At 41.3% G+C, this 13,368-nt stretch overlaps 1 protein-coding gene across 2 annotated transcripts; it reads left to right on the top strand.

Moving 5' to 3' along the window:
• The first annotated feature begins 1,688 nt into the window (after positions 1-1,688).
• LOC118850763 (apolipoprotein L3-like) lies at positions 1,689-10,380 on the top strand. Of its 2 annotated transcripts, XM_036760400.1 has the most exons (3): positions 1,689-1,771; positions 3,519-3,629; positions 8,631-10,380. In XM_036760400.1, the coding sequence occupies exon 3, from the start codon at positions 8,680-8,682 to the stop codon at positions 9,445-9,447; it is 768 nt and encodes a 255-aa protein (XP_036616295.1). In that variant the 5' UTR covers positions 1,689-1,771; positions 3,519-3,629; positions 8,631-8,679; the 3' UTR covers positions 9,448-10,380. The 2 variants fall into 2 exon arrangements, with proteins under 2 accessions (XP_036616295.1, XP_036616296.1); XM_036760401.1 differs by lacking the exon at positions 3,519-3,629 and having other exon boundaries at positions 1,703-1,771.
• The last annotated feature ends 2,988 nt before the right edge of the window (positions 10,381-13,368 follow it).

The raw sequence follows: 13,368 nt of genomic DNA, 5'->3' as shown, positions 1-13,368 counted from the left end.
TCCGCAGGCTGCCATCCTGTGTTGGGAGGCCTGGGGATCTCCGCCGGTTTTGGGTGCCCAGCTTTCTCCCAGCCTGTCTCCCACATTGGTTTCCCCAGCCACTTCCGCTTTGGTGGTGTCTGGAGCAGCTCTGCAGGCTGAGCGCTCTCCCAACCTACAGATTCTTCCCTTTGGCCTTCCAGACTCTCCTGGCTTGGAAATTTGCCTTGCTCAGACTGCTCGTGGTTTCTAACTCTTTCAAATCTGCTCAGATTCACGTTTTTATAGGAATCTGACAGAACCTGTGAGAGAGTTCTGGTAAGATGCTGTTTTCACGAGGCCATCTTGGCTCCGCCCCCTGAAAAAGCCTCCTTTTGACCTTGATCTGGCTTTCTTGCACTCACCCAGCTCAGGTGTGGGTTCCTTTTCAGCACCCTCATCCTCACCCCAGTTCTCTTCCTCTGCTCCCTTTAATTATCACTGACCTCTAGCCCCTGGGCCGCCTGCTTCCTGGCCCCTCACCCACACCCTCTATAGTGTGGGGACCCAGCATCTCAGTAGTTGTATTGGGATTAGATGGAATCTGCCTCAATGCAGCTTTCACCAAATGCATTCAATTCTATGTTCTGGGGCCAAACAGAATGAGCTCAAATCCTCTTCCACTAGGCTGCCATAAAGTATTTGAAAGGCTGTCCTCATGGACCTCCTCCCACTCCCCCATCCCCACCCCACCCCCTGAGTTTTCTCTCCTCCAGGGAAAACAAGCCCAGGTCCTTCAAATGTTTCTTACCTAGCATGGCCTCCGAGTCTCTCTCCACATTGGTCATCCTTTTCTGGATTTCCTTTTTTGCCCTAGCTCAGAAAATGGATCATCTTGGTGCAAGCACTGCCCATGGTACTCCCATTCCTGTCACCACCCCTGATATGGACACTATTCAGCCTGGTGCATTTCCTGTCCTTTGGCATCAGTGCTTCTGTGGTCATGGAGAAGCCCCCATGTGGGTGGACCTGTAGACATCTAAGGATGTAGCTTCTTGTCTTCTCAAAGGACAGCTCCCCCCTTCCACCCACTTGGGGAGCAGAGCTGGGCAGCCACTGCCGGTTCACCCTCAGGTCAGGTAGGTACTTTGAGAGCCCCACGTGGATCTCCTTCATTGTGGCTTATTATCTCTATATAAGAGAGATTATTTAGCCAACAGTTTAAAGACTAGAATGTAGGGAGAGAAAGATCTTTCCCTTCCAATTCAATTCAACTCATCTTTATTAAGTGATATAGAGCACCAAGGCACTGAGGATATGAAGGTTAAGACAAATCAACCAACCAAGTCCAGTCCTTGCCCTCATGTAGCTTATATTCTACTGGAGCAGGCCACAGATAAGTATGCAGACAATAATTTAATATTAACAGTCATTTACATAGCACTTTAAGGTTTATAAGTCACTTTAGGCATATTGTCTTGTTTGAACCTGGAAGCAAGGCTGTGAGGAGATAAATAGGATCATTGCTACTGGGTACCTGCCCTTCTACATTCTAAATTCCCTGCCAGCTCTGCTATCCCAAGTTCTAGATTCTTTCCCATTCCATGACTCTCTAAACCATGTCCCTAACTGCTGCACAATTGTAGGTGGGTCATCCAGTGTGTGGGTGGCAGTTCCTTTGTTAACAATAAGCTAAGAAGATATTCTGGTTTCAGTTTTGGTTTTGAATAATATGCTACAGGTTGGACAGCATCATCTCTCAGAGACTTTGTTCCATTCCATCCTGCTGGCTGGCTGAACAGACCCTGGAGAGGTAAGAACATTTGTGTTAGATTGAGGATTCTTTTGTGCTGGTGACCAGGAGCCCTGACCCCAAGTCCTGGGAAGATGATAAAGTTGGGCTTCACTTGCAGGAGGCAGGAACAGAGCCACCCATGCAAGAAGGCAGGCAGCTGGTAAAGGAGCTTGGGGCTGCTCTGAGGACTTTTCTTAAGGTCAACATGAGGATGATTCTTGGCTGCAGTTCTGGGGTGTGTGTGTGTGTGTGTGTGTGTGTGTGTGTGTGTGTGTGTTGGGGTATTTCTAAAGGCCCCAGCTTCTCTGGGGTTAACAAGGGCTGTAAGAGTATGGAAGCTGAGAGCTGGTTAACCTGGGCGAGGAGTCAGGCTAAGTAGACAATCTGCATTTTCTATCCTATACATCTTTGCTAGTGAAAACTTTTCTCCTTTTTCTCAGAAACTTTTTTTTTAACTTTGGGAGTGGAGAGAAAGTCGTGGTGTAAAAAATGTAGACATTTTCAACAGTCCAGCCTCTGATCCTTGCTGTATGACCTTAAGCAAATCCCTTAGCCTCTCAAAGACTCAGTTTACTGATCTGTAAAATGAAGACATTGGACTAGATGGTCCCTGAAGGCTCTTTTAGGATTTTATCTGTAACTCATTGACTTTCTCTGGGACTCACTTTCCTCCTCTGTGAAATGAGTCCATGGGATGAGCTGCCACCAAGGTTTCCTCCTGCTCTGGATCTAGAAGCCTCCACCTAGGTTGGCCCAGGAGCCCCTAGTTGTACTTCACTCTCCCAGACTATCAATCAGCCCAAAATGTAATTCTGGGCCTCAGGTGGCCTCGTTTACCCTGACAAGTTCAACAATCATGGCTGGTATCCCTGGAAGCCTGGGATAGGTCCCAGCCATTAATAAGTTTCAAGGGCCTTTCTTTTTTTCATATCAGCATCTTTATTTGAACAATTTGTTTTCTATGGTAACTAGGAATACAGTGTCTGTACGACATCAGACAAGTACAATAGCTTAGAGCAAGGGCCTTTCTTACCACCCCCAAGGAACATTTGGTGCCTGGACTTTTCATCATTCTGGGATAGGAATCCTACAATTAATCCTATTCATTAATTCTTACAAACATTTATTATCTCTCCCTTCCCAGTCTGTCTCTTGTAAACAGTTTTTTAAAAAACTATAAAAAGAAAACCCCGATTACAAAGACATAGAGACCAGCAAAATGAGTTTCCGCATTGACCATACCCCCAAAATGCACGATTCATTTTGGATTTTAGGTCCACTGGCTTTCTGCTAGGAGGTGAGCTATGTCTCTCTCTGGACTATTGCAACCCCAAATCCAGGGGACAGAGGACAAGAGGTGATGAGGCCTTGTCCTAGGGTTTTGATTGTATAACTGTAGAAGTGGGGACATATGAGGGAAGGTAAAAATAGGAATATTTGTTTCTTGGAGTTTCTTGGGGCAATTGAGGAAAAAGAAATCTGAATTTGGAGTCAAGAGACCTGGGTTCGAATTCCATTTCTGCCATTTACCATCTGTGTGTCACCCTGGGCAAGTCACTTCCCATCCCTGACCCTCAGTTTCCTCATCTGTCCAATCGGTCTAATAAGATGATACTCCCTGAGTTGCTGTTAGTAAAGTGCTTTGCAAACCTCTAAGCGCTCTGCAAACAGGAGCTGGAATGACTGTGTTTGTAAAACGGGGATCATTGTTGTAGAACTGGAGAGACCTTGAAGGCCATTTAAACCAACGCCCTTTATTTTACAGATAAGGAGATGGAGGCATGAAGTGAAGCACTGACTTGCCCAAGCTCACACAGGTGTACGTACGTACCTGAGAGAAGATTTGAACTCTTGTCTTCTGTCTTCTTGACTCCAGGTCAAGTGCCCCATCTATTCCGTCACCCAGTTTCTTGAGCCTGTGCATCCTCCATGGAGTGAGAGAAGGCTTGCTTTGGTTCTAGACTGGGTTCAAGTGATGGTCACAAGGATGCGCCATGCGGGAGGGATGGCCCCTTGCTTTATATGAACGCTTGTCTGCTGCCTGGGTCAGCCCTATTGTTGAAAGGGACTTCAAAGTCCACCTGGTCCAGCCCCTCCTTTACAGGGGAGACCCAGAGACAGACCTCCCCAATGTCACTTAGGTAGTGAGCATCTTGGGCAGAATTGGAATCCAGGGCCTCTGCCTTGGGAGTCAGTCAGTGCTCTTTTCACTATATCATGCTGACTCAATTTATTTTCTGCACATAAACATTTTTAGGTGATTACTCTTTTATGTACCAGCAACCAGGAGTCAGAGATAAAAACAAAAAGTAGTCCCTTCCCCCTGTAGTTCATCAGGGGAGGGAAGCTGTGGGTCATGGCTGAATTATGCAGGACTTGGAGCCCAGTCAAGAGAAGGGAGGTGAGGGGCAGCTAGGTTGCACCTGCCCTGGAGTCAGGAGGACCTGAGTTCAAATGCAGCCTCAGACACTTGACACACTTACTAGCTGTGTGACCTTGGGCAAGTCACTTAACCCCAATTGCCCTGCTTTCCCCCCTCCAAAAAAAAATAAAAGAAAGAGAAGAGAGGTGGCAGATCAAATCTGGGACAACAGGAGTCAGGGTCCAGGTCCTCACTGGGCATGCAGAGAAACCAGGAGTTGATAGGAGCAGGCTAGGATGTCCTCAGCCCCTAATCTGTGCCAGCAGATAGCAACACATACGTTTACCAAATAATCTAAACTGGCTTCCAAACAAGAAGACCCGGATTCATGTCTGACCTTTGACACTTAGTGTCTGTTTGCCCCTGCCCATGTCATTTAACTCTCTGGGAACCCCAGCTAACCCTACAAGACCATTTTAGACCAGGCATACCTATGTCTGCTTTGGTTGAGGGAGTTTCCTTACCCTGTGAAATCACAGATAGGACCACAAACATTGAACTTAAGCATGACCTGAAAAGCAGAGGATGTCCTCCAGAGGTCTGAGGAGGGCTGAGCCAGCTTGTCACCACAGTCTTAGGGAAAGGAAGTGAGCAGCTGAGGCCACTGGTCCTAAGAAAGGCAGGAGTCTCTCTATCCCTCTTAAAAGGAGAGTAGATAACAGAGAAGAGCAAGAGAGCCCTAGCTCTGGGCTGGTGTTTCTTATTGGCCTTTGTCCAATGGCCATGAGTGATGAGTTTGTTAGGAAGAGAACAAGGGAGCCAGGTGAGAGCCCCTTGGGAGAGAGCTGTGTGGTAAACTGCATGGATCCTTCCCAATATGTCGTTTTGTCTGGGGCACTTAATTTCTACCCAGTTTCTCCTCTGGGTAGCATTATATAGCTTATATTTAAGTATCAATGGTTGTGGATAAAAAGAAACCTCCACTGCTATGCAAGCACTCAGGCTAACAATGTATATCAGGTCAGTTGGATAGCCTTTATTTCAACCAACCCAAACTGCAAAAACCAAGTGCCTTAAGCACATAAAGAGAACAACTTGCTTTCCCTCTCTGTTCAGTCCTACTTTCTCCCTCAGCGACTTCCTTAGTCCCATTGCCTCAAAGTACCACATAGTTGAGACTGTCCTGAATGAGAAAACCATTGGCTCTATGGAGATCCCCATTCCCTTCCCCCTTAGGGACCTACATAGTCTTCTAGAGTCATAGTGCTACCCTCGACCTGGGGCTCCCTGAAAGAGAATCAGACCGTTGGGGTTACTGGTGTCAACCAGCACCACTCCCTGCAGTTGAACATTTTCAATGTATTTGGACAAAAATTACTTATACAGTGTTTTTCTTACACTTTGTTTCCCTTCTTCCTGGTCAAAAATGGGTAATTAAGGAGATCTCAAAGGGAATTGAATCAACTGCTCTATGATGACCAGGTTTGGGAGAGATTTGTCAGTAAGAAGGTTTTGGGGAGGTAATCCCATGGCTCATGGCCCAGAACTACAGGAAAAAATAGTTTGAGAAGTGGAAGGGACAATTAAGGTTGTCTTGTCCAAGTTCCTCATTTTGTAGCTGAGGAACCATTTTTTCATTCCCAGCACCATCTGATGTGCCATTCATGGGGCAGGCACTTTATAAATATTTGTGTGGCTTTTTTTTCCTTTCGTTTTGGTTTCAAAATATTTTGATTACTTTTCCCCCAGGTTCCAGCAACACAAAGAACTTTACTGAGGTCACAAGGACAATTATGAATAGAAAATACACATTCAGTCTCATCTTTTTTCTTCTTTTTAAAAAAAGTTTTATTGAAGTTTTCTGGCTAGATAGACATACAGATAAGTAGATAGGCAAGAAGATGGTCAATAGATACATAGATAAGTAGATAGATAACTAAATGGATATAGAGATAAGATAGATACATAGATAGATGAGTAGACAAATCATAATAAACAAACATTTATTAAGGTCCTACTATGTGTTAGACACCTTGCTAAGGGCTGAGGACACAGAAAGAGGCAGATAGTGCCTGCCTTCAAGGAGCTCCCAATTTAATGGGGAAGGCAATGAGCAAATAAACATGTACAAAGAAACTACATGTAGGATAAATAGGGAATGTGTAAAAGAGGGAGGGCATCAGAAGGAAGGGGGGTTGGGAAAAGCTTCCTTTAGAAGATGGGAAGCCAGTAAGCACAGATGGGGAGGGAGAGCATGCCAGGCCTGGGGGACAGCTAGAGAAAATTCCAGCTACCAAGACACGGAGTATCTTTTTTGTGCAATAGCCAGGAGGCTGATGTCACTGGACATAGAAGGGGGTAGAGTACAAGAAGACTGAAAAGATAGGAAGGGCTTGATGTGGGAGAGCACTGAGTGTCAAACAGAGATATAGGTGTGTGTATGTATGTATATATATATGTATATGTATGTGTATGTATGTATATATGTATGTATGTATATACACATATATACATATGTACCTGCACATGTACATGCACACACGTGTATACACATCTATGCATAGGGACACACGTACACAACACATGTGTCTATGCACATGTATGCATGTATATGTGCACATATATGCCAGTGGATAGATAGATCAATGGATGGATGGATGGGTGAGCACATAAATACATAAATTGATATATAGATAAGTACACTCATAGATACATAAACAGGTAAATAAATGGACTAGGTAGATAAGTCAGTAACTAGATACATAGATAAGTACACAGATAAATAGATATATGGATAAGTAGGTAGATAAATAGATGGATAGATAAGTCTATAAATATACAGGTAAGTAGAAAGATAGATAGATAGACAGACAGACAGACAGATAGGTAGATAGATAGATAGACAGATAGATATAGATAAAACATTTATTCAGCACTTGATATATACAGGCTGGCAGCTAGGTGGTGCCATAGTGGATAGAATGTGGACCTACAGTCAAGAAGGCTCATCTTCCTGAGTTCAAATCCAGCCTCAGACACTTACTAGCTGTGTGACCCTGGGCAAATCACTCCGCCCTGTTTGCCCTGGTTTCCTCATCTATAGAATGAATTGAAGAAGGAAACGGCAAACCACTCCAGTATCTTGCCATGAAAACTCCAAATTGGGTCAGGAAAACTTGGACACAACTGAATTGACTGGACAACAATGAAAGTGTGAGGCATTGTGCCAAGCAATATAGATACAATGATCCAAGACAATCCCAAAAGACTCCTGATGAAAAATGCTATCCGCCTCCAGAGAAAAAACTGATGTCTGAATACAGACTGAAGCATACTTATATTCTCTCTCTCTCTCTCTCTCTCTCTCTCTCTCTCTCTCTCTCTCCCCCCCTCTCTGAGTTTTCTTCCACAAAATGACTAATAGGGAAATGTTTACATGGTTGTACAGGTATAACTTATATCAGATTGCTTATCATCTCAGGGAGCAGGGAAGGGAGGGAGGTGGATAGGATTTGGAACTTAAAACTTTTTAAAAAATGAATACTAAAAATTGTTTTTACATTTAATTGGGGAGAAACTAAAATATTTTTAAATTCTACATTTCCCGATGAATTCCCTGTGAATAAATTAACGAAAGAGAAAGACTTGGCTGGCACTTACTATGTATCCACCACTGTAATAAACACTGGGATTATATTATATAATGCAAGTAGATCACATATACTGTATGGATGTGGATGAGTTTGCTATGGTCCTTCTGACCACATTTTGTCCATTTCATCGATTTGCAGGAAAAATCTCCAGATTGTTTAAATTTGTATTTTTCTTCCTATTAGTGGTTTGGAGTCCTTTCTCAGGTGGTTGATCACTTACTTTTCCTTAAGTTCTTACCTTTTGGGGAATTATTCTTAATCTCATATTTCTTGTATACTAGTTCCATGCCCTTTCCACGACACTGAGGGAAAACCATGGATATGTAGCCAAGATATCAAGAAAGATGTGTGGTTAGTGCTCAGGATTAAATGCTACAGGGAGAATAAAGAAGAGAACACATAAAAGAGTGCTGGGGAGTATGAAGGTCATCAGTGACCTCAGAGAACTGTTGCAACAGAATTCTAGGTTTGGGAACCAGATGCCAAAGGGTTGAAGAGTGAGCAGTTGGTAAGGAAGTAGAAGCAGTGCATTGAGAGTATTCTTTCTAGGATTCTGGCAGGGAAGGGTGAGACAAGTACTTGGTCAGCATTAAAACTCTTGTTGTTGTGTTTGTCCTTCATCAGGACCATGACATCAGGGAAATGATGATATGACTTGCAGTTGACTTGGATTTGAGTGAGGGAGGGCTGTGCAAGGTCACCAGCCTCACTTTCTCCTGCAGAGCCATCTGGGTCCAGTGGCCTGATATTTTATGAGGACAACTGGAGATGGCCCAGGATAGTTAGAACTCTATAGACAAGTGAATGTTATTTCCCATCTCTTGTTATATCCTCATCATCTGTTGACTTTTGCTCTTCACAGGGGTGAAGCCGATTGACTGTCTGACACCCTGCACCTAGAATACAAAAGCATGGATGGTGCTGATGAAGATCTGACGTACGAAAACATGCAGACTGAAGTGAAAAAGTTTTTGAAGGCTTTTCCCGACACAAAACTGCAACTAGAAAAACTTATCAAAGAGCTTCGCTGCTTGGCAGACAAAATTGACAAGGTTCACAAGAATTGCACCATTACCGGTGTAGCAGCCAGCTCCACGGGTGCCATCTCGGGCCTCCTGACCATAGCAGGGTTTGCTCTTGCCCCTGTAACAGCAGGAGGGAGCTTGGCCCTCTGCATGTCTGGGACGGGATTGGGAGTCGCAGCTACTTTGACTGGTATTGCTGCAAGTGTTATTGATATTAGCAGTGACTCACAGGGGAAGAAAGAGTTAGATGAGGTTGAGGGAAAGATAAAAGGTATTGTGGAACCTCTAACTATATTGATAAGTGGAATTGTTGGTGCAATGAGGAGCCTGAGTAAATCCTTCCATGATGTCATCCCAAACGCCCGTGCCTTGGGCCTGGTCAAATCCAGCCCAGGCTTGATCAACAAGAGTTTTACAGGCACAGTATTGGCCATGACCAAAAAAGCCAGGATAAGGGGTGCAATGTTTGCAGGAGTTTTTGTTCTAATGGATATAGCTGCCGTTGTGCAAGATTCCATGCATTTATCAAAGGGGGCAAAGGCTCCAACAGCAACAAAACTGAGGGAGAAAGCTCAGAATTTGAAAGAGAAACTGCAGGAGCTTTCTGAGATCTATGAGACCCTGCAGGAAATGGAGACGCAATCGACAACCTAAAAGCAGTAGGCTGGGGCAGTCTATGGACAATGGATGAGGGTGTCCTAGGAGAAGAACGAAGGGAACCCTATTTTAGGTTCAGGTTTTTGAGACCGAATATCTGAATTTAGTCCTGTATCTGTATCATGCTAGCTGAAAGACTCTGAACAAGCCACTTTGGAAGCCAAGGGTTGAGAGTTGAATGGATGCTTACAGTTCAATTCTTCTAACTGACTTATCTTACAGACCAGTTCAATTACTGTTAACTGCCTGGGGAAGGGAGGGGGCAGGGCAGTGCAGATGGAAGAAGGGAATGATTTGCCCACAATGATACTGTCACTTTATGAGCATTTTAGTTATTTAGAATGAGATTTCCCTTTTTTTAAAATTGCCTCTTAGATTTTGCTATCATATCCATTGTAGTTGACTTTTGAGGGTTTGTTTTGTAACTTGCAACTTTGCTAAGAGCTATTGTCTCAATCAGTATCTTTGCTGATTCTTTAGGATTTTCCAAGTATATTGTCATATCTTCAGCAAACTGTGAAAGTTTTATGGTTACATATAGGTATATATGTATATACATATATAGTCACACACACATATATACATACATACACACACATACTTTGAGAGCTCTGTCAAGTAATTGTCAGGAGAGTGGGCATCCTCACTTTACTCCTTTATTTCTAGGAAAAGGTTCAAGTGCATCCCTATTACATATGATCCTAGTAGCTCTGGCATGCTCTTCATGGCATTTTTTAAAGGTTCCTCACTGAGTGAAGTGAGCAGAACCAGAACACTGTACACTGTAACAGCCACATTGTTCAATGACTGCCTTTATGGATTTGGTTCTTCTCAGCAATGCGAGGATCTAAGACAACTCCAAAGGACTCATGATGGAAAATACTATCCACATCCAGAGAAAGATTTACAGAGTCTGAATGCACATCAAAGCACACTATTTTCTCTCTTTTTCTTTGTTTCTTCTTTCTTGTGGTTTCTCCCATTGGTTCTAATTCTTCTTTACAACATGACTAATGTGAAAATACGTTTAATATGAACGTATATGTAGAGCCTATATCAGATTGCATGCTGTTTCAGGGAGCTGGGAGGGAAGGGAGGGGAAGAAAATTTAGAACTCAAAATCTTATGGAAATGAATGTTTTTTTGGAAAAGTGGAAGTGAATGCACGTGAATAATTTTTTTTAAACAGTTCCTCTATACCTATACTTTGTAGGGTTTTTAGCATGAATTAGTGTTGTACTTTCTCTCAATGGATGCAGAAAAAGCCTTTATGTGGTTTTGGATGTTTTGGTTTTTAATATGATTGTTCAATATGGATTGTCTTTCAAATGTTGAACCATCCTGGCATCCCTGGTATAAATTCAACTTGGCCATAATAAATGATTTCTTGGATAAATCTCTGTAGCCTATTTGAGAGGACTTTGTTTAAAAATTTTCAATTATTATTAATGATATTGGCCTGTTATTTTTCTTCTGATCTTTGTCTTTCCTTTGTTTAAGTATTAGGACTATATTTGTCTAATGAAATGTCTTTGTTTTAATGAAATACAGAATTCTTTCTTAATTTTTGATAATAAATTGTGTAGCATGAATACAAATTTAACAGTTTGAGAGAATTCTTTTGTGAATACTTGAGGACCAAGAGCTTTTTGCTTTAGAAGCGTCTTTAAAGGTAGTTCTATTTCCTTTTAGAAAATAGAGATCTTAAATAACTCAATCTCCTATCTGGTCTTCTCACAGTTTGAGTATTTTATATTTTTGAGTTCCTCCATTTCTTATTTTAGAATATTACTGTATGTAACAGATTCTGCTTATTCTTTTTATTTCTTCTGGTTTTGCCATGCTATTTGCTGTTTCTTTGATTTGATTTTTTTGCCATTCTTTTTAATCAGAAAAATCAACTTTAAAGGTTAATTAGTTGTATTAGTCTTTTCACAGAATCAGCTTTCAGTTTCACTTCTCATTTCAATGGATTTTTTATATTTCCACTTTATCTATTTCTACTCTAATATTTAATATCTTCTTTTTCATGATTTTGGTTTTTCTTTTTGTTGGCTTTCTATTTTTAACACATATTCAATTCATTGATCCTTTCTTTTTTCTACTTTGTTAACCTGTGTTTATAGGGATATAATATTCCTTCCAAGGTCTGTTTTACTGCATCCCAGAAATTTTGATATGTTCTTTCATTATTACCATTTTTCCATATCTTTTTCTATGATTTATTCTTGGACTACTCGTTATTTAGGATTTCATTATTAAGTCTATTTGTGTTTATGTCTTTTGTCTGAGGTCCCTGAATCAATGGCTATTTTTATTACATTATGTTCTTTAAGGGAAGTATTTACTATTTCTACCTTTTTATATTTGTTTTCAATATCTCTTTTCTCTAATACATGGTCAAATTTGTAAAAGTTCCATGTGGTGCTGATAAATACATATGTTCTTCTGCAGTCCCCTTTAGATGTCATAAATCTTTTAGTTCTATTTTCTCTAGTAATTTTTTCAGTTCCATATTTTCCCTTTTGTTTATCTTTCTTATCCAAAACTGAAAGAGGAATATTGTTGTCTCCTGTCCTTTATTACTGATATTGATTTGTTGCGTACAGTTCCTACAGCATACTGGAGTTTCCTTGTTTTTTCCTTTTTTATTTTTGGATGTTTGTTTTTGCTTCATCAGATACCATGATTGCAACCCCTTCTTTTGGTTCATTTAGTACATAGTAATTTTTCCCCATTCCCTCAGTTTTATTCTGTGTATGTATTTCTTGCTTACAAGACACACATTTCAAAAAGAGTGTAGGATTTATCCAATTTATCACTTTTTCATTTTTTTTACTTGTTTAATCCATTCACACTTAAAGTTCTAAGAGTTAGTTTTGTATTTTCTTCCATTTGTCTCTAATACTGTTTTTTTAAGGCTATGATTTTCCCCCTTCTTCCATTGTAAACATAGTACTATGTCTCTTCAGTTAACATAGTGTAATCTATTACATCTTTCTCTTTGGATTTTTGTTTCTTATTTCTTTTCCCCCTCCTGCTTTTATCTGGTCATTTACTTCTTCCCCTCTTTATTTTCCTGTTTCATCTTCTTCCCTTCAACTAATCATGGTCATTAGTTGTTTTAGTATCATCATTATTATTATTTCATAAATATTTCATAAATTATTTCATAAATATGTCATAAAATATTTCATAAATTATTTCATAAATATTTCATAAAAAAACTCTGTATTCTTTATGGAATAAAAACTTCCAAAGTACCTATTCTAGACTCTCCCTGTTGAGGTTTAGTGGTGCTGGGACCCTGAAATAGTGACACACAGGTCCTGCCCAAATGAATTCACCCAAGCCTTCTTTCAGACAAAGAAAAACAAAGTTTATTAAAAATCCACTATTTTGGCCAGAATCTTAAGAAATCTCAGCATTGGCTAGACTCTTAAGGAATCTGAGCATTTGGCAAGTGGCCAGATTGAATCTGAGTCTTTTCATGGAAACAAGATGGATCTTATATACAGAAAAGACTGAAGGAGGGGTCTAGGGTTGGCCAAGTGGTCTGGGATGACTGGAGGAAGGATCTATCTTTATGGCAATAGCCAATAGGCTGAGATGATTGTGAGGTAACAGAGAAGGGCCATGAACACCATGGACCTGGACCACATGGCCAAGGGAGAATGAGGTCTAGATGGGAACAAGGGTGGGAAGTATAGGCTGGGGCCAGATGCAGACAAAGAAGGGTCAGTTGACTGGGATGGGTAGTTGCCTCAGGCCAACACCAGATCAGTGGGAAGATTCAAGGAGAGTTCAAGGTGGCATTTTTCAGGGCCTGTAGACAATGGGACCCAAATTCTTTTGGGTTAAGGGGAAAAGGTCTCAGCTTCTGAAATTAAAAGGCATATAGCCTCAAGCCAACCCCAG

The sequence above is a fragment of the Trichosurus vulpecula genome, chromosome 5, assembly GCF_011100635.1.
Source record: "Trichosurus vulpecula isolate mTriVul1 chromosome 5, mTriVul1.pri, whole genome shotgun sequence".
Taxonomy (NCBI): domain Eukaryota; kingdom Metazoa; phylum Chordata; class Mammalia; order Diprotodontia; family Phalangeridae; genus Trichosurus; species Trichosurus vulpecula.
Note: the sequence above shows the minus strand (reverse complement) of the source record. Positions and strands in the feature narration are given on the sequence as shown.